A 19,918-nucleotide genomic window follows, 5' to 3' on the forward strand; every position below is an offset into this window, starting at 1 on the left:
TCCAACTCGGAGCAGTGTGTTTAGTGATAAGGGGCCGATCATGCCCATAGCTGAGCTGCTCTGGGCCATGGAGCCAAGCCATTTTGTTTTAACGAATTGTGATGACTCAAACGTTATCGAAATGAGACTCACATTGGGAGATGGAGCTCAAAGCTCGCACAGATCGCAGTAATCGAGTATTATATGAAATGAATATTGGATAAGAAGTCTATTTTTAGCTTTAATTCGTCCAGGGAAGGTTTTCCTGAGCATGAATGCTCATGTTTCAGCAACGCCCTGCTTTACACCCACAGAATTACACACATTCACACCTGAAAGCTGCTCAGCACGACCACAGTCTGATCGATTAGGCACTGTGCACCTCCACTGGAGTAGATGGAGGTCTGGAGCATTGCTCAAGGGCATCTCAGCTCTATTACTATTTTTCCAAGATTTAATCTGTTGGTTCAGGGACTGAACCATCAACCTCTCAGTAAAAATCACAGTTTTCGGAAACTGTGGTGTCTATATAGTTATTTCTGAGTATGCATAGTTAAGTTCCCTTTGATCTTTAGCAACGTTAGAAGCATGACTCAAGCGAGATGTAGATGTTGGCTTTTCAGTCAGGTGGATTTGTTCCAGACTGAAATATCTCAACAACTATGGATTGCCATGAAATTTCCATGAAATTCTGTACAGACATTCATTGTCCTAAGAGGATGAATACTGATGACTTTGGTGATTCTTGGATTTTTTTCTCTATTAGGTGAAGGTTTTCACTTATCCAGTGAAATAGCTCAACATCAACAAGCACAAACACTTGTACAAATGTTCATGGTTCCCAAATGACGTATCGTATCTGCTGACTTTTCCTCTAGCACCACCACGAGGTTGACTTTTGTGATTTGGGTGAAATGTCTCAACAACTACTGGATAGATTTCCAGCTCTGTCACACATTCATGTCATCCTTGGGATGAATTGTAATCATTCTGGTGTTCCCTTTGCATTTAAGCTAGTACAGTCATCAGAAGTTTAATTTACCCAGTACTTTGTTTTGTGAGCAAATACTGGCACAACCAATGAGATTCCCATTAGCCTCAGCTGCACTTCGTGTTTAGCGCTAATTAGAAAATGTTAGCATGCTAATGTGGGAAAGTCAGATGGTAAAAACATTACACCTGCTAAACATCAGCAAGTTAGCATTCTCATTCTGAAGCTGTTAGCATGTTGATGTTAGCATTTAGCTCAAAGCATCACTGTGCCCATGTACTGCCTCACAGAGCTGCTTGCGTGGCTGTAGACCAGTCTTTTTTTCAGCAGCTAGATTTCTTGTTGAGGATTTCTTTCTAGTGACAGTCATTGTCAGTTCACAGCTAATTCCTCACAAATCGTCATTGCTAAATACCTAATTTAAAGGTATGGCTTGAAAGGTGTAAGACTGCCTTTGTCAAAGAAAAAGCAGGTTATAGTTGGTTCGTCTGAAGCAAACACTGGCTGTGAAGCAGGACTAATGGCTGTAATAAAACAATGCCGTAAGTCTGTGTCCTCTCTGGCCGTCCTCACTGTCGCACTCAGAGTGGAGGAGATAAAATGCTTGAGCACATATCCATGAATGTTAATTTAATTGGTCTGGCTTGGCCTGGTGTGAGGGACAAACAGGATGAAATGCACATAAACCTCAGATGTAAGTGGATGCTTTTAACATTGTAAGAATATGTACAGTAATGTATAATACAGAGCAGAGACAGTGAGGCCTGTGATTGGTGTTTTATTGAGTAACACATTCATTCTCAAATGTGTGAGATGGAGGAAAACGATACTAGGATTTTATGATTTTATCAGGATCGCCATTAGCTGATGTAGATCGTTAGCGACGCTTCCTGGGGTCCACAAAGAACAAAAAAACAAGACAGACAGTCATTTCATCAATAAACCTAAACAATGCATGGATAGTATTTCAGTTCCCATCTCAGTATATTGTCCCAGGATTTTGTTAACATCAGCCTACATAACGGCATAAAGTTATTTTAGACACTTATATTTTAAGATGTACAAGCTGGTTCTGGCCCCTGAATAATATAAGCTTATCCCTCCTGCTGTCAGTCTCAATGTAAATAATTAATATGTGGCAATAAATAGAAACAGAATCTCTGGCACCAACTTGGAGAACTGGCATTTCAGAAATAGGAAATTCCTCTATTTTTGCCCATATCGCCATGACTTTAATAAAATCAACAGCAGAAGTCTCCTCTTGTTATGCTTGTCATCTTTCTCTGCTTTCTGAATTGAGGTCTCACCCAATCACTCATCACTCTGCTGGCAGGCTGCTTTCAGCTGCACTTGTCACAGTGTGATTTCTGGAACCGATAAGAGCTCTGATTGAACATTTGTTTGGCCTGTGGAAACACCACTGGAGAATGGCTTGCAGTTGTTCATTTTGTTTTTTTGCTGCGCTTAAGCACCTTTTCCTGGACAGGCAGTGTTGGCTCAGGTACAGAGCAACGTCCAGACAGAACAAAGGTGTGATAAATTGAGGATTGATGGTTATTTCTCATAAATATTGTTGGTAACTGATCTCAAATCATTATCCACTGACCTCACAACCCTGTGAAATATGTTAGAAACACTATAAAATGGCAGACTGTGGTGTAGACTGCCGCAATCAGTCATTTTATGAAATAAATTCTTATGCACCTCCTCAGTGGAAATTGATTGAATGGCACACAGACAAAGGGCTCAGGCCTTGGCTGAGTTATAAAAAACAGCTTAATCATAAGTTTTCAGAAACTTTGTCAAAGTTATTTTGCGCTTCCTGTGGCGTCATGTTTAAGAATTGGCCAAGCAGGTTAAGCTTTTAAACATACTGTGGACAATATGTCTAATGGATCAGTTTACTCAGTTTACTCAGTGTAGCACTATTAGTCACCTGCACTGACTTTTAATAATAATCCTTTCTTCGTGAATCATCACATCCATATAGGGCCTGCAACTAAGGTTTTGTCCATAAAATGACAAAAAATGCCTGTTATAATTCCCCATAGTTGAGGTTTCTTGTGTAATTCGACCAACACTTCAAACCCTATATATATTCTGTTTACTATCACATCAGACAAAGAAAAGCCCCCACTGATCACAGTTGAGAAGCATCGACTAATCATTGAAGCTCTACATATATATGAATCAATATCTTTTGATTTTAAAATGATTACACTGTCATATTGCTGCACCATTATAGGGTAAGATGTTAGAGAATTAGCTGAGCATCACTTGAAGATGCCATCTGGAGTTTTTCTTTACAGGTGATCACTTTTCAGCTTGTTATGTTACAATCACTTCTGCTCATCCTTTGCCACAGTGTGTGGCCTTTACAGTGACTCCTGCCTATCAGAAGCTTCAACAGATATTTCAGTTTTTTTTGCAAACTAGGTGCCTCCAGCTGTCTTTGTTGTTTTTCTCTTTTTCATTTTTTACATGGACACATGTAAGTTGGTGGAGAAAGAAAGCAACTATTTGAAACTGATCATGGTATTGATGTGGGTGAATTACACAATATACTGGTTTGGTCATACTGTAACTATTCAACAAACAGACGAGGTACAATATTCATGAAACACGTTTGCACAGTCAAGAAAACACTTTGGATTTAAATGAAAATTTAAATGTAAAATATTTGAATGAAGCCTTTGGGAGTAACAGGAGTTGTGGGTAAAAAAAACTGGTTTGACAAATAGTGTCATTTTCTTTCTCTGTGTTTTAAACACCAGGGAAATACTTGTTTCCAGTGCCATGCACCTCACAACTGCATTGAACGGCAGAACAAACTGAACTGAAGTTAGAAACACTCATCCCTCTAGGGGACTATAAAGTGTTGTTTTTAATTTCATTAGTATTTAATTGAATGTTTTCATTAGTCTCCTAAGTCTCTCTTAAAAACAAATTGATCAAGATCTCTTTTACAAATCTCTCTTGCAAAAGAAATTTTAATTTTGATTTTGAGACTTCCTGAATAATAAAGCTTGACTAACTAATACAGATTACAGATGCAAACAAACCTCCATGACGCTCGCCAGCATTTGAATTAATGGGACTCACATCTGCGGCAAATCTTGGAAAACCTGTTTTCGGGTTTGTTTGTTTGTTTGTCTGACTGTGTTTGCTCTTGTGGCAGATGTAGAAGAAAAAGACAAGTGGCTCAGTCCTGGGCTTTTTGTAGATACATACTCTCTCAACAGGAAATATACTGACTGATTTGTTTCCCGTACAATATGACCCATATTTAATAGTGGTGCTTCATTACATTACATTTATGCAGCAGATGTTTTTTGTCCAAAGTGACCTCAATTTTTTTCCCATGCACACACACTTACAAAGAGCAATTCGGGTTCAGTGTTTTGCTAAATGAGAGTCGGACATGCGAGCAGAAGGAGCCTGGGATCAAACCACCATTCTTCTCACAGCTGTCCCTCTTTACCACCTGAGCTGCAGCCAGAATCTTTCGATAACTCAGAGTTGATTGAATCATTCCCTCTTTTGATTGTTTTCTGCTAACTTTATGCATTATTATAAACGTCTGACTTTTGTGTCACCAAGTATATCCATGGCGTGTTTTGGCCCCACTTTTCTTTTTCAGACATCTCCAAAAACCTTAAAATTGGATGAGTGACTCAACCCTTTAATGAGTTTCTGTCAGTATCTGCCTGTGACTGTGTGATTGCACACAAGGGGATTATAATGTGCAGGTGGAATAGAAGTCACTGGTGGCTGGATAACTTTATCAGACAATGAACCAATGTTTTCTTGCTGTTTTTCAGGGACTGTGCGTGCAGCCTAAATGACGAAGTTTAACTTGTTCAGGCATCAGACAACGCCCATGGTCGCTGCTAAGCCAACAGGGGCCAGTGCCTTGACTATGACTCCAGCCCCTGTCGCATTAGTCTCTAATGACAATGCCACCGAACCAGTCAACAAGAACGATGCATTCGACGAGATAAAGAACAAGTTCCTGAATGAAATCGACAAGATCCCACGTGAGTGCCAGACAAAACCCAGACCTGTCCCGATCAACCAACTCATATTGATGTGACTCTAAGCAATGATTTTGGAATTAAATTTTCTATTTTGCTGCAGGCATCGGCAGCCTCATAATGTCTTCATTCAGTATTGATCACTGGCAGCCCCTCCTAATGGCTGAGAAATCTAATTTCCATCCAATCTAATTGCTAACCTAGCACCTCTTACTAAATATATTTGGCCCAGGACATGACATGGGAGTAGGCTAAGTGATTGGTTGGTCAAATGTCAAAGTATTTGCTTCTCCTCTTTCTGGTTGTGGATGTGCCATCTATACATTGGTCTGTATATTCTCCTCAGTGCCATCCTGGGCCATCATTGCCATTGCCGTGGTCGCTGCTTTACTCATTCTAACGTGCTGCTTCTGCATCATCAAGAAATGCTGTTGCAAGAAGAAGAAGAACAAGAAGGGCAAGAAGGGGAAGGGTGACATGGGCATGAAGAACCTGAAAGGCGGAGAGGTATGTTTCACCGTAGGGGGTCGTGTCACGGCTTGGTGGAATTTACACCCACACTGTGTGCGAAGCAGGGCAAACCACAGCCAGCTCTAACCTGTATATGAGACTATTATGTAACAGCTGTGGGACTTGGAGTTTAGCTTTGTAACAGACTAGAGAGAAAACATGCATGTAGTGATACGTCTGACTCAGTTATAACAATTTGGACCAGTAGCCATCATGTTTCACATTTTAGCCAATTAACATTAAAATAAAAATATTTTCCTGGTCCTAAGTGTATTAGATCAATACCACTGGCACAGACTGTAACTTTTTGATGGCTTTTTAACCCAGTCAGTGTATTCTCCGCAGGTGTTAATTACATTCTTTACGCACCATGATTATTTTTTATTTCTCTCTTTCTTTTTTTCATTATTTAATGTATTTGTCGTAAATGTTATTGTTGCTCTTTTTCTCACTTGTGCTTTTGGGATTTGAGTGGAAAATGACAGCACCCTTATCTATTGAGCCCAACCATTGTTTTTTCCTTCAGTCATTAGAGAGTAATTATGAAAATTAGCAGTTACCACAATGGTGTTGTTTTGGGCCTGTGATTATTATTTTTTCACACGTATGATTGATGATTTCACGAAGCACAATAAGAATACATCTAAAACTGGAGTTATTTTAAAACCCAACGGCCCTGCCGCGCAAGATACGATTGTGCTAATGAGGAGGCTCCTCTATCTGTCATTTTCCTCGCTCCCTACAGTGTAGCTGACTGCATTTGCTGTGATTACCCTTCTTTGGTGTCTGCTGTGAGTTCAATCTCTTCCTTTGTCTCTGCTCTCCTCCTTCCTGCTTTGTGTCTTATGTGTGCTCCGTGTATCTTGACTGTGGTGGACTTCTCTGCCTACGGTAGGTCTGATGGCACGCGGCACCCCTCTCTGGCCGCTCTGTGTAAGCACAGACCATGGCAAGGGGGGGAGCTGTGGTGGGGGTGGGCTGGGCTGGGCTTGGAGGGATTTGGATTGCAATGATGATGACAATGAGTGCTATGGCTTCCTTAGTTTTTTGCAAGCTTAGGTGCTGCGGGTGCTTGAGGAATATATGGGAGCGATTAAGCTGCTTCGCAAAATCCACTGAACTGATATGCCGCACCAACTGCTATGTCTTGATTAAACAGAGATTGCAATTTTTTGGCAAAAAACAACAGAACAAAGACCTGTTTAAGTGTATATGGTTTGAAATGAACATGAAACTCATCCTATGGTTGAGCCTTTGAATGACGAGTGCACTCAGCAACTCACTAGAGATCACTAACATGCATGTGCAAGGGGTAAGCTGGATATTTGTCAAATAATAGCTGAGACTTTACCTAACTGAGAGCTTTGAGCATGTTTCCACCATGACAGGCCTCGATTGTGCAACACAACCAAAAGCTGAAACCTTTCAAACGACCAACCCTCCAGATATACATTGACCTGGGTCTGAAATTCACAGGCTGCGCCCCCAACTGTGCAAACACGCTCCGAGCTCCGCAACAGTTAAAGCTGTTGGTATCGCTTGACAAAGACCAGCATATGCCCTTGCAGTAGGTACCATTGAATGGCCACAACTTGACTTGAGAGTAACTTTCCTGGATGACCCATGCTGCTGACATACTAGGTGACAGTCATTGATGCCCCCCCTCCTCTCTCTCCCTGAAGCACTTGGGTCTCACTGAGGAGAAATGGTGGGCCAGAATGTTTGCCCACATTTGCAGTCAACTGCAGAGGCCTGATTTCAGTCGATTGAAAGTCAACGCTACAGTCAACTGACTGTGTTAACGCATATTTCATTCAGTAAAAACCTCCGTGCTGAGTTTGCAATTCACCCCGTGGAGTTGACCAAAGGGCATTCATTCAGACATACCATGTCTTTGTCTTTGAACCCCCACTGGAAGTTTGAGAACAACTGGAAATTCTCAATGTAGCATGATCCCTCCATGGATGTGTACATTTCACTCAGAACATATGTACAGAAATTTTTGGGCCTGACAAAAATTTGCCACAGAGGGTTTTTAAAAAAACATCAAAGCGTAAGTTTTACTTTCAGAAATGATAAGGTAATTCATTTACATTTGCCATCGGAAAGAAACTTGGATCCTGCATTGTGTGGCCTGGCATGCTTGAATGAAAAGCATTTACCACAATAAAGATAGAGAATGCCACATATAAGGAATATTGTGTAAGAATGTGTGTGTGAAAGAGAGAGAGAGGGTTTTTGAGCATGCATGAGTGCCTGCATGTAAGCAAATGTGTTGTGTGTGTGTGTGTGTGTGTGTGTGTGTGTATGTGTGTGTTTGGGTATGTACATGGGGTGTGTACACTACAGTGTGGTGTGCAGTGTGTGTGATGGTGTGTGTATTTTCTGTGTGTGTTGCCCTGTTCCTCTTCCAGCTCATCAGTGAGTAGCTGGACCCTCCAGTCTTACGAAGACTTCAGTGTTCTGTCAAGAAGACAGCCATAGGAAAGTAGGCCATACTGAGATATTATCCAGCTTCTTTCAGCGTCCGAAAATGAAAGTTTACTTTAATATTGATATCAGAGCAAATTGCCTTACTCGATTAGCCGCGGCCGCCTCCAAGGAGATGAAAGACTGAAGAGTCGCTGGGTGTGATGTTAAGGCAAATGGATGACAAAAGAGGACTTGATTTATCTCCTTCATCACACCCAGATTATCTCAGGAGCAGTTAACTGTCAGTAAACTGCTGAATTTTGTTATAGCGTATGATCACGAGTCACAATAATTCACATTAGCGTATCAACTGGAAAATCTGGAGATTACTGTTTGGAATAAATTGTGAAATCTTTCAGTAATTCAGCTAGTTGCAATAATCAGGCCAGAGTACAATAATAGCAGCAAAGTGCTATCAACAACACCAGTGTAAACACATTAATGAGTCTTTGGTATGTCAGGAGGAGATAAACGGCAAACAGTAATATTGTTTGGATTGAAGTAAACCTGTTTGTCAAACAGCTTACACTGTCAGTTGGCACAGCATGCGTTATCCGAGGATATTTGCCTGTGGTTTTAGCAAGTTTAAGAGCTTTTCAAGAAAAGTGTCAGGAATCACTGCGTCAGTGGTTTGATAAAAATCACATCTGTCCTTCACTTCCTCTCAGTAAGGACGCACTGCTTCTTGTGACATCTTGTACTGGAAATATACTGTACATGGGGTGGACAAAATAACAGCAACACCTGTCACTATAGTGCAATGCAATGCTACAGCTCTGCAACAAATGCTACATTTGTAAAAAACAAAACAAAACAAAAGCTTAACGTGTCAAAAAGGTTTAGGTTTGTGGTTCTTTTGAAGAAAGTATCCCGTAATATCCTTCAGTTTGTTTACTCAGGATTTTGTCTTATCTCTGCCAATGCAGCGTTCATCTGTGTGGGATACGTCATCAAGATTTTTGAGACTTTGTGGAAAACTTAATATGACTCATTTGGAATGAGTCATACATAGGATTTGTGTAGCTGCCTTTATAACCTTGAATTCCCTCAAACTTTCCCTTGGCTGTCATGTTCCCGTTATTTTGTCCACATCCCGTAATGTCACAATTGATGGCAGCTACACAAGTGAGTCATATTAATTTGTAAATCAAATAAAAACCAATTGTCATTAATAAAGGATAATCAGCATTCTTATAACTGGAAAAAAAAAAAAAAAACTTCCAGAGGTTTTTTGTACGGCTGTTGTATTAGATTGCATTTTAATGTAAGGGGGTCCTGTTTTTTTCTGTCCACCTCCTGTATATTGACTGTTTTTTCTGTCTTCTCTCTTTTTCTCAATCTGTCTCTCTCTCCACTCTTTGCACAATAACACAGAGTTTATATTTAATCTATATCTATACATCTATATAAATGGCATTTCTACAACAATATGTACTCCCGGAGAAAATCCCCTGCCTCTGATTTTGTCAGATTTTAACACACTTGTAATTCTCATGAAAAAAAAAAAGAAAGAAAGGAAAACAGCAAATGGTGTCACCCAAGAAATAGTGAAATCAAGTCAGGTTGCAACCGTGGTCATCGATGAACAGATTGCACTTGTAACACCGGGGTGAGCGGGGGTAAGTGGCAGGTAGGTGCTGTGACTAACCCGACTGCTGATAATGGAGGTTTGGTGTTCAGCACGGCCGCCGCCTCAGGACCGTCCTCTCACTCCTTCTTTTGCCACCTGCCCCCCTTTCTGTCTTTGCAGAAACAACAGGATGACGATGATGAAGAAGATGATGTCGAGCCTGGACTGACTGGGGACGAGAAAGAGGAGGAAGTGAAGGAGAAAGAAAAGCTTGGGAAGCTGCAGTACTCCATTGATTACGACTTCCAGGAGAACAAGGCAAGAACTTGAATAGTTCATTCTACATTTTCATGTCAAAACGAAGGGACAGTCACTACCTGTTTCCTTTGTATGACATTTCCTCTGTCCTAGTATTGCTGTGTTGATTTCTCAAAAATAAATATGGGATCAGGGACGTTGCGAAGGATTTAGTTTTGGTGTGGGCTTGCGAAGGATCTACAGTATACTCCCTTTGAATCACCTAAGTCCTCCCTCATCCCTCCCCAGCTGACTGTGGGAATCCTGCAAGCTGCTGATCTCCTCTCCATGGACAGCGGTGGCACCTCTGACCCCTACGTCAAGGTCTTTGTCCTCCCTGACAAGAAGAAGAAGTTCGACACAAAGGTTCACAAGAAAACGCTCAATCCTGTCTTCAACGAGACCTTCACCTTCAAGGTAAGCTGAAACACCTCCTGCTCACCCCTCACTTATTACTTATTAAAACAACATGTACGTCCATCTGTTTGATGGGTAGATAGGTCTTGTAAAAGGTGAACAACTCCTCCTTTCTTTATCACTTTCTTTTAGAGCTTAGCAGCTGCTTCGATTCTGATTTTCTTTTTTTTTACTAACACTACTAGCCAGCGGTGATAAAAAGCAGCAGACATATTGAAGGTGTCTGACAAGGAGAGTGTGGTAGAGAATCACATTAAAGGAGAGGGCCACCTCAGGTGCACCTTGCCTGCTGACAAAGCTCTATAAAAAACAATTCAAACAGCTTTACCTTGTCAAAGTCAGGGCAGTGCTGCTGAAGCAGCATCTTATTAAGTCAGGCAATTTTGAGCCATAGGCCAAAGTCACAACCCATATTACTTTGTAGTTCTGATCTGGCAGAATTTTTTAACATTTTTTTTTTTTCTTTTTTTTTAGAAACTGTGAGAACTGTGTGAATTGTGCTGATATCCACCTCCTAGGAATGATACCAGTGAGTGAACTGGGTTCTGGTTACTGTCTTACAGATTCCATTCGCAGAGATGGGAGGGAAGACTCTGGTAATGTCAGTCTATGACTTTGATCGCTTCTCTAAACATGATATCATTGGAGAGATTAAAATACCCATGAACACCCTTGACCTGGCTAAGCCAATTGAGGAGTGGAAAGACCTGGACAGCGCAGACCAAGAAGAGGTAAGGCCAGTTTAGAACGACTTATTAAAGCTATTGGTTGGGACACTTTAACAGATGAAGAGATTTTTAACATATGGAAATTCATTGAATCAATATCTCATCAACATAAACAGCGGATGACATAGTCCAAAAATAACCATGAGCACAAGTTACCAACTTTGTGTGTGTACCAATGAGAATAAAGGACATGCTTTTTGGTTCCTGACCAACTGCACTGCTTCCTCTGGAGCCATGCAGCCTGTAATTTCATGCCTTTACCATCATGCTACACGAGGATATGAATAACACACTTCAGTCGATACTTCGGCTGCCTCCCCAGAGCCACCTTAAAAAGACATACACTCTACATTTCATTTTTTTTGCAGTGCAGATATTTTATTCATTTTGACAAAGACCATCTCGAGGTACTTAAGAAATAATTCCTGCTGCTGTTACAGCAGTAATGGCTGCAGGGAAAGATTGATATTGACAGGGTATATTTAAAATGTAACAGTTTGTGTATCTGTGTATTGTACATCAGGGATCTCCTTTAACTTTCTCTCTCATTCCCTGATCCTCACAGCCGGAGAAGCTTGGTGACATTTGCATCTCCCTGCGTTACGTCCCCACTGCTGGAAAACTCACCATCTGCATTCTGGAGGCTAAGAACCTGAAGAAGATGGACGTGGGTGGACTTTCAGGTACTGTATATACACGGACCCGAGCATCAGATATTGCATTTCATTATGACATCATCACACATAACACTATTTCAGTGTTCACAGTCTGACAAAATGAGCTGCTTTAGTTAGCTGCAGTGCATATAAGAACGTGCCTGTGAGCACAGCCATTAGGTCGTTCCTGCTCTGCTCACGTGCTGACGCTGCAGTACACACCATGCAGCAGCTCTCACCCCCTCTGGCTTCAGCATTGGCCCCATCTGTTGGTGCATTACAGCACTGCAACCCAAACATGCATGCCCAAAGCATTTTTATATCAGCTTATCATGATTTTGCCTTTTTTTCTTTTTTTTTTTTTTTCTGTTTTCAGATCCCTATGTGAAAATTAACCTGCTGCAGAATGGAAAGAGGCTGAAGAAGAAGAAAACGACAGTGAAGAAGAACACTTTGAATCCGTACTACAATGAGTCCTTCAGCTTTGAGATTCCTCTTGAGCAAATGCAGGTAAGGACATGCATTAATCTGTTAAAACATCTGGCACCATACTGTCCTACAGATTTAGAAGTACCCATTACTAATTACTGTGAGAACTCAAATATGTAAATAGTAAATAGTTGCCCTACCAAGCAATCTATAATCAGGCAGACACACATCCATAAACTGATATATGGACATGAAAGACAAAAGAAATAGTGACATTGTTGACATTTTTTCTTCTATGTGCATATGACAAATAAAGATGGGCTTATTTAGGTTAAAGATGAGGATGTGAACAGACCTGTATATGTGGACAATTTGTCACAAAGTGTCAGATCATTGTCACGACCCGAATCTAAAGCCATGACAAAAGTGAGGGAGACGCAGAATGAAGGCAAATGGTTGTTTATTTAAATTAAGATAGAGCAGTTTTGACAAAAAGAACTAAGGATATCATGGGATGTGTTCATCAGTTAAGTCGGTGGTCAGGGTAGATGTGTGCATGAGTGCAGTATGTAGAGTATGGAAAAGATGTTGGATGGAAACAGTTAAAGCCTCATATTAACATTAACATTTGAATTTATTTTTGGACGAAATGAGGACTGTGAATTTTGTCCCCCTCACTTACATTGAAATCACATGAAGAAGAAATCCAGAAGGCCAGTATGAACATGAGGAATGATCACAAAGAAAAAAAATGTTTTTAAATGAACATCTGAATTGTTTTAAAATCCTATCCTGTCCTTTAAGCCTTCAATAACTGACCTTTTCGGCCACTTGGGGGTCAGCAGAAACAAGGTGTGAACACATCATTGACATATCAGAAGTTGTTAGACATATTTCTGACTACATGGCCAATTATCTCTCATTTTTAGCACTGTTTTGGTCTCCACCACCAAATCCAGAGGGAACTATCTGGCTCTTTAGCTGCCAAGTGCTCCACTATGTTCACCAACTAGTTGCTAATAGTGTCTGTCTGCTCTTTGGACCTGGGAAGATATTGTACAGTGGGTTTTGGTCAATTTTTCACCAAAAACAAGCTCCATGCTGTGGCTGGAAACGACGCAATGATGAACCAACACAGTAAAGTTGCGACCAGAAAGCTAAGACAGTACACTGAAAGATGCTTTAAATCTCCCTAGAGCATGAGAGTTCAGTGATAATTCACTTTGAAATAAAAGCAGAATTATTGGTTTAAGGCTATTTTTAAAAAGTGACCAAAACCAACAGTACTTAGAATTACAATTAGCCTTGTTGTAATGTTTTCCCCCCATTTTCCCCAGAAAATCCAAGCTGTGATCACAGTGCTGGATTATGACAAGATTGGAAAGAACGATGCCATTGGGAAGATCTGGGTGGGAAGCAAGTCCACAGGGGCCGGGCTGAAACACTGGTCCGACATGCTGGCCAACCCCCGTCGTCCCATCGCCCAGTGGCATCCACTGCAGCCAGAGGAGGAGGTGGATGCCTCCCTCGCAGCCCTGAATGCCAAGAAGTAAACTCCCACCAGACCACATCGCCCCCCACCTGCACCTGTCTACCCATGTATTTCCCATCAGGCCCCACATATCAGTGTATATTCCAGAAGAACACCCCGACTGTGCATCCACTCCACCCCCTTACCTCTCCCACTGCCACCTTTCAAAAGATCCATAAATACCATTCAACATGATGGGAAATATAGTTTAAAAATCATCATGTTATATTAAATCATGTCATTGAGAAAATAAGACAAGTTACAGGATGGACAGAGACTCCGTTGATTTCCTTTAGATCTATTTTTGTATTGGGGTTGTGGTTCCATTAATAAGAATACAGAGTAGACTATGAAGAACAGTAAGCGTGCTATATGGGAATCTGTTGATAGAGGGGATAAAACATACATTCACTCATGTTGTACTTCTCACCCCTTCCCTTTAGTGACACAGTTTGCTTAGAATAGTGCTTAATAATAAAATGCTTTATACTGCCATAAGATAGAGAAATAACACAAGCAGGTTCATTCCTTAGGTGTATTGTGCACCATGTTCCACACCTGCCAGTTATCATACTAGAAGATTCTGTTAGTTTGAAGTACATTCCTAGAGTTGGGTAGCGAGTAGGGATAGGCACATATCCGGTTACCCACAAACACACTGCCGTTTTGATTAGTTGACCTTCCACCCTTCGTCTCAGGAAAACTGAGAGGAAACTGAAACTCCATGCCTTTTTTTCTAAACGGGTTGTTATTATTCTAATACTCCACTTGATGAGAAAGAAATGTTGGATTCAAAAGCTTGACCACTTGTTTGTTTTTTTTGGTGATGTAAGGCTCGCGACTAGTGCTAGTTTATCCATGAAATGGTACGTCAGGGGAGAGGGAGGAAGTGATGGATTTTAAGTAAAAAAAAAAAAAAAAAAAGGGAGGGGGGGTATTTGTGTATTTTTGACTGTGCAAAAAGGCTGCGTCTGTCATCCGAACAACAAAAATGCGAGGAAATATCAGAGCGGGGTACAACAGAGACTGATTCCAACCACCAATGACATGATATTTACAAAGTGTCGATTACTGCCTGCAGTCTACCACCTCCCCTCCTAACGCCTCTGATTCTGTATCTCACTTGTTCAGTGCTACTGCCATTAGTCATGGACTTGACACAGGGGTTTTACTTCAAAGGAATCCCTATAACCGTCTTACAGTCATAAAGGAGACAAGCCTTCCAAGTAACAAAATAAGCAATTTTCAACTACCAGGGACGCCTTCCAGTTAGCGGTGTTGTTCTCTTCATTTCTTTCTTTCTTTCTTCTCTTTTCTTCTTCTCTTCCTTCTCCTTTTATTTATCCAGTTATATTTTACTTAAAACACTTTTATTCCTCAAGCACTTTAAATCCAAATGTTATGTTTAAGTACCCTCAGAAACCAGAGCTTTAATTATTTATGTTAAGAATAGCTGGTTTAAAAAAAAAAAAAGAGCAAGGGAGTGCATTATATTAGGTTTTCTTTTGCCTTTTTGTGTAAGTTTTTAGATTGTTTGGACATTACGTTTCTCACTTGATTGCAAGGATATGGTCTGGAAGAAGGCACTGATCCATGTGTATTTTATACACAGCTTACCAAACTGTTGAATTTAATTGCACTACTGGGTATTATTCTGTTCTGTGGTCTGTGTATTTTTTATTTTTTATTTTTTATTTTTTTGTGATAAAATGTTGTGAGATTGAATTTTTCTGTGGCACATGTGGCACACCAGACAGGTCTCCTCATATAAATGAACTCCTCTGATAGGAAAAGAGACACAGTTCAACTTAATGTTGCTCCCTGGCTCCTTCACAGAATGTAATCAGTTCACGCTTCAGTGTATTTGTGAATTAATATTCTGTCGGAGAGAAAATTTCAGGATGAACTTTTATCTTTTGACAAAATCCAAACTCATCAGGCCTTGAATAAATTGGTGAAATATTAATTGTTGATTAATATGTTGATATTAGCCAGGTGCCTCGACTCCAGAATACCTGGTTGTAAGTCTAGTTAATTCAAATCAGCGCTGTGTGAGCACCAGCAGCAAAAACTACCTGTTGACTGTGTGCAAAAAAAAAGAAGAAAGAAATGCAGTCAACATTTTAAACAGGATGACAATTTATTTCTTTATTTTGGAATTTAATGAATGCTGGCTCTTGTATTTTTCTCTCTGTTGGAAATTGTAACTCTTTATGTTTTTATAACCAACCTAGACCATGCTCACATTGTTTTTCACCTCACATCACCATTTTTCTTTTTTTGATGAAGCAACACTAAAGAAAAGGCAACATGGAAGCAATCGAGCAACCCATTGGTGTGTAGTTTTGCCTATATACATAGTTCATACATGTTGATACTGCATGTTTATACAAAATACTGTACATAAGAGCATGTTTTAGAGACGAAGCAAAAATATCTCGTGTACGTAAATGGGTGTCATTTGTCATTTTAATAACACAATGAAGGGAGAAAAAAAAAAGATGCACTGTATATTTTCTAAATGAAACAAATGCGTATTTATTTTCCATGAGGGTCATTGGAGAGAATGTCATACAAATATTACAGTACTATTACTAATAAGAACCTTTCCACGCCTGAAAAATTCTTAAGCAAGTGTGTCGTCCAGTACTGTGTGTGAGTTCATGTAGGATGAAAATGTAGCCGCATGCTTGCTATCTAACTCCTTGTGGTCAAAATTTTTATTTGTTGCCATTTATCTGCCATACATTTGTTTCAGCACTTATCTGAAGGCCAATGTTTGACTTAATTCAGAATTTTATTGCCATTTGTTTCTTTTTATATATATATATATCTATATATATACATATAAAAATATATATAGATAAATATATAGATATATGATTTTGATTTTAATGTTTGGAATGGGGATGGGGTCTCCAAGTCTATAAGATGACTATTTTCTAACAGCAGATTTTGGCACAGTGTTTTTCTGAAATAACTTTGAAGATTGAATAATTCTGCAATCTGTAGGTGGGAGTGGGAGCCATTATTAGTGCCAGTACTGACCCAGAATAAAGTCTATCGGATCATATCTTTACACAAAATCCATTTCCAGGGGCCAAAAGAAGAATAATCCCATTCCAGTGAACACAAATGACTTGGAATCCCTTCTCTCTTTCTTCACTTGGAAGTTTTTATTTTTCACTTCTATTTAAATGACCTGAAACCCTTCACGGCTGTGTCTCTTTTACTGTGTTTATTATACAATTACGTGTACGTGTAAAGAAGATAAATGAATAAGATAAAACTAAAGCCATAAAACTCAAGCACTAACTCTTTAGAGCTCAGCTGAGTAGCTAGAGTTTATTTATGAAGAAAAAAAAAAATCTGACGTCTTCATTTTCCTTGGCCAGTGTTTCTCTTTTACATTCCGTTCAGAGGTCTTTGTTCATCAAGAGGGCAAAATCCATTTAACTGTATATGTGAGCATTGAGAACAGTTGTGAGTTTAGTAGAGTGAGTGTGTCTTTTTCTACTTTCAGAGCTGTTGATGTCCTTGTTCAATAGAGGTTGTTGATTTTACAGTATTGTGGTTAGTAACGTATATGCCTTGTTTTGATAGTATAAATAATAGATATAATATCACAATAAGTTCTCACTAATACTGCTAAAATTATATATTGATATATATATATAGATATATATATGAGAGTGTGTTCTATTCTTGGGCTGAGTGCAATTTATGAACCAAACCGGGTCTCTCTTCAAGTTTCTCTTCTTCCAGTTTTAGCAGGAGCATGTACTAGTAACTACATGTACAATCAATAACACACTGCTGGCAACCTAAAGCTAAAATTGATGGTTTTTGTTGGTTCCTTTGGAAAACTTCTGAAGCAGCAAAACAGAATAGTTAGAGCTCCAACAATATTAAAGCGACAAGAGAGAAACTTAAAACAGTGGCACCCAAGTTTTAGGTCTGAATCCCTCCCATAGAACTATGCATAAAGTTATGATTTTCACAAGGACATGACAAAAAAGTATTTAAGAATATAGTAATACATATTATGTCATGCACATGATATGAAATTATAAGGAATAGTTCAAAATTTTGAGAAATTTGCTCCCTTGCAAAGAGTTAGATGAGAAGATCAATACCACTCTCGTACGGTAAATATGTAGCTGGAGCCAGGAGATAATTAGCTTAGCTTAGCATTGGACTGGAACACTGGAACAAGGGAGAAACAAGGGGAAACAGCTAGCTTGCCTCTGTCCAAAAATCCAACTATCAGCATCTATAGAGCTCAAACCAGTCTCCGATGGTTGCCTTGTAACCTCACAGTGACAAAAAGACTCCAGGAAGTCATTGCTTTCAGATGGAAATAATCCCCTTTACAACTGCAGCTTGTCATTCTTACATTTTAGATTGTTTACCGATTAACCAAATGAGATTTAACGTGTTAATTAATGAGCTTTAGAGGTGCTGGTAGGCAGATTTTTTCACTTCTACGGAGCCAGACTAGCTGTTTCATCCTCTTTCTAATCTATGTGCAAAGCTAAACTCACTGTGTCCTGGCCCTAGCTTCATACTTACATGACTGATAAGTGATGTCAGTCTTCTAACTCAGCAAGAAAGTCAATTAGCGCATTTCCCAACTTTTCAAACTATATATTTGAGTTCACCTCAGTCTCTGAATTTTCTCTGAAATAAACATGAAACTGCCATCTACCTGTCCCGGCAACAACATTCAATGTGTTGTGTGATGCCGCACATTATCTAATGCAATATTATATTTCTTCAGCGTCCCATTAATGCTACTGACTGTGACCAAATGATGCACTGACAGTAATTCAAATACAAGATTTCAGTGCGTTTCAAAAATACTGCCAGTACCTGATTACAGTTGCCTGCATTACTCACCACTGTTTGACTCCATGCAAACAGAACACATCAAATGATGAGGCAAATGTGGTTACAGGTAAATTTATAGCACACTTAAGAGATTTATTTTTTGTTTTTCTTTCTTTTCACTGCTCGACTCACCACAGTCACGTGACCACCGGACATCTAAGTTCTATGGGGGAGCTTAAATCAATGAAGTGTAGGCCCTTTAGCAGAGATGGTGCAAAAACAAAGCACTGGGATATAGAATTACAATATACAGTACAGGTCTGCATGCACCGGACACATGACTCATTCTTAAATGTACATCTTTGTGTGTATGACTGTAATATTCAAACAATCTTAGTTATGTTTTAAATATGGGGGGGTTAATCTGTTCTGTTGATAGCTGTGTAGATGTCCAATACCTTATGCACAATTGCATCTAAAACTGTGCTGCTCCAGCTGTGCAGAGACAGTTTTAGAGCACCGTTCACACAGCTTGTTGTGTTTTATTTTTTTCTTTCTTGTTTGTTTGTTTTAAAAAAACAAACGCTGGGATTTAAAAAGGGAAAACATCCAAAGTTCAGTAAGATCATTTGCCACCTTGTCAAAATGTGTTGAGAAGCCTCTCAGCAGGTAAAGACACCACTTTGAAACATGTTGTCTTGTCTCCTCTATTACTCGCTGTATTTCTTCTTTGTATTCTTGTACATATGTGCAATCACTCCTTCTGTCTTTTTTGTTTTCGTGATGTATACTTCTATTGTACAATGTAGGACTGTATTTGAATCAATGCCAGAAACATGTCGCCATACTCTCTCTTGCTTTTTGTTTGTGTCCTTGTCCTGTTTATATGTTACCAGATATGTACCATCAGTATCATTATGCTGAATAGGAAGCAGGCTCATTGAGTTCTCCACTGAATCTGCTTTTGCTGAGCATAAAGAATGCCGGCCTTCATGTTTACAACATGGACATACTGTATACTGCCAAACATGCAGGACCGTACCAAACTCCCCTCTTGAGCGCTTAGTCCTCCACCTTGGTGCAACTGTATTCTGAAGACTCTTTTTATTTTTCCACCTCTTTCTCTTCTTCATCATCTTTTAAAGCATCGGAGGACAGCCAGGTTGTGTCCTCTAGCTGTGTTTCTTCGTGTCTAGTGTCGTGGTGCGCGTGTTCATGTCAGTACTTGTGCCTACTGTGGATCGCATGCTTTAGCCCTTGACTGGACACAAACGTTGCTCACAAACTCCTCTTGACCCTTATGTGGACAAACGTTGGGGATCCTTATAAAGTTATCAAGGGAACCAAATAACTTATTACAAATTTATCATATGTGTTACCAGTTCTGTAAAAAACAAATAGGAAATAAAGGCCTTTTAATTACCATGACTTGTTTGTGCTTAATATAAAGTGTGTTCAGCTCAGCTGGCTGCTA

At 39.7% G+C, this 19,918-nt stretch overlaps 1 protein-coding gene across 4 annotated transcripts in view; it reads left to right on the plus strand.

Annotated features, from left to right (window-relative positions):
* Positions 1–19,867, plus strand: part of LOC111654988 (synaptotagmin-2-like) — a 59,633-nt gene extending 39,766 nt beyond the window's left edge. For 3 of the 4 annotated variants that reach the window (XM_023406195.2, XM_023406194.2, XM_023406196.2), the window contains 8 exons: positions 4,792–5,007; positions 5,351–5,511; positions 9,737–9,874; positions 10,103–10,270; positions 10,834–11,001; positions 11,564–11,681; positions 12,031–12,164; positions 13,421–19,867. In XM_023406195.2, coding sequence (XP_023261963.1) covers positions 4,812–5,007; positions 5,351–5,511; positions 9,737–9,874; positions 10,103–10,270; positions 10,834–11,001; positions 11,564–11,681; positions 12,031–12,164; positions 13,421–13,636 — 1,299 coding nt within the window. In that variant the 5' untranslated portion in view covers positions 4,792–4,811 and the 3' untranslated portion in view covers positions 13,637–19,867. The remainder of the gene's footprint in view (positions 1–4,791; positions 5,008–5,350; positions 5,512–9,736; positions 9,875–10,102; positions 10,271–10,833; positions 11,002–11,563; positions 11,682–12,030; positions 12,165–13,420) is intronic. The other variant, XM_023406197.2, reaches the window with a different exon arrangement.
* Positions 19,868–19,918: the final 51 nt, after the last annotated feature.

This window comes from Seriola lalandi, unplaced genomic scaffold, assembly GCF_002814215.2.
Source record: "Seriola lalandi dorsalis isolate HSWRI2012SDOR001 ecotype SW California unplaced genomic scaffold, Sedor1 jcf7180002054297, whole genome shotgun sequence".
Lineage (NCBI taxonomy): Eukaryota > Metazoa > Chordata > Actinopteri > Carangiformes > Carangidae > Seriola > Seriola lalandi.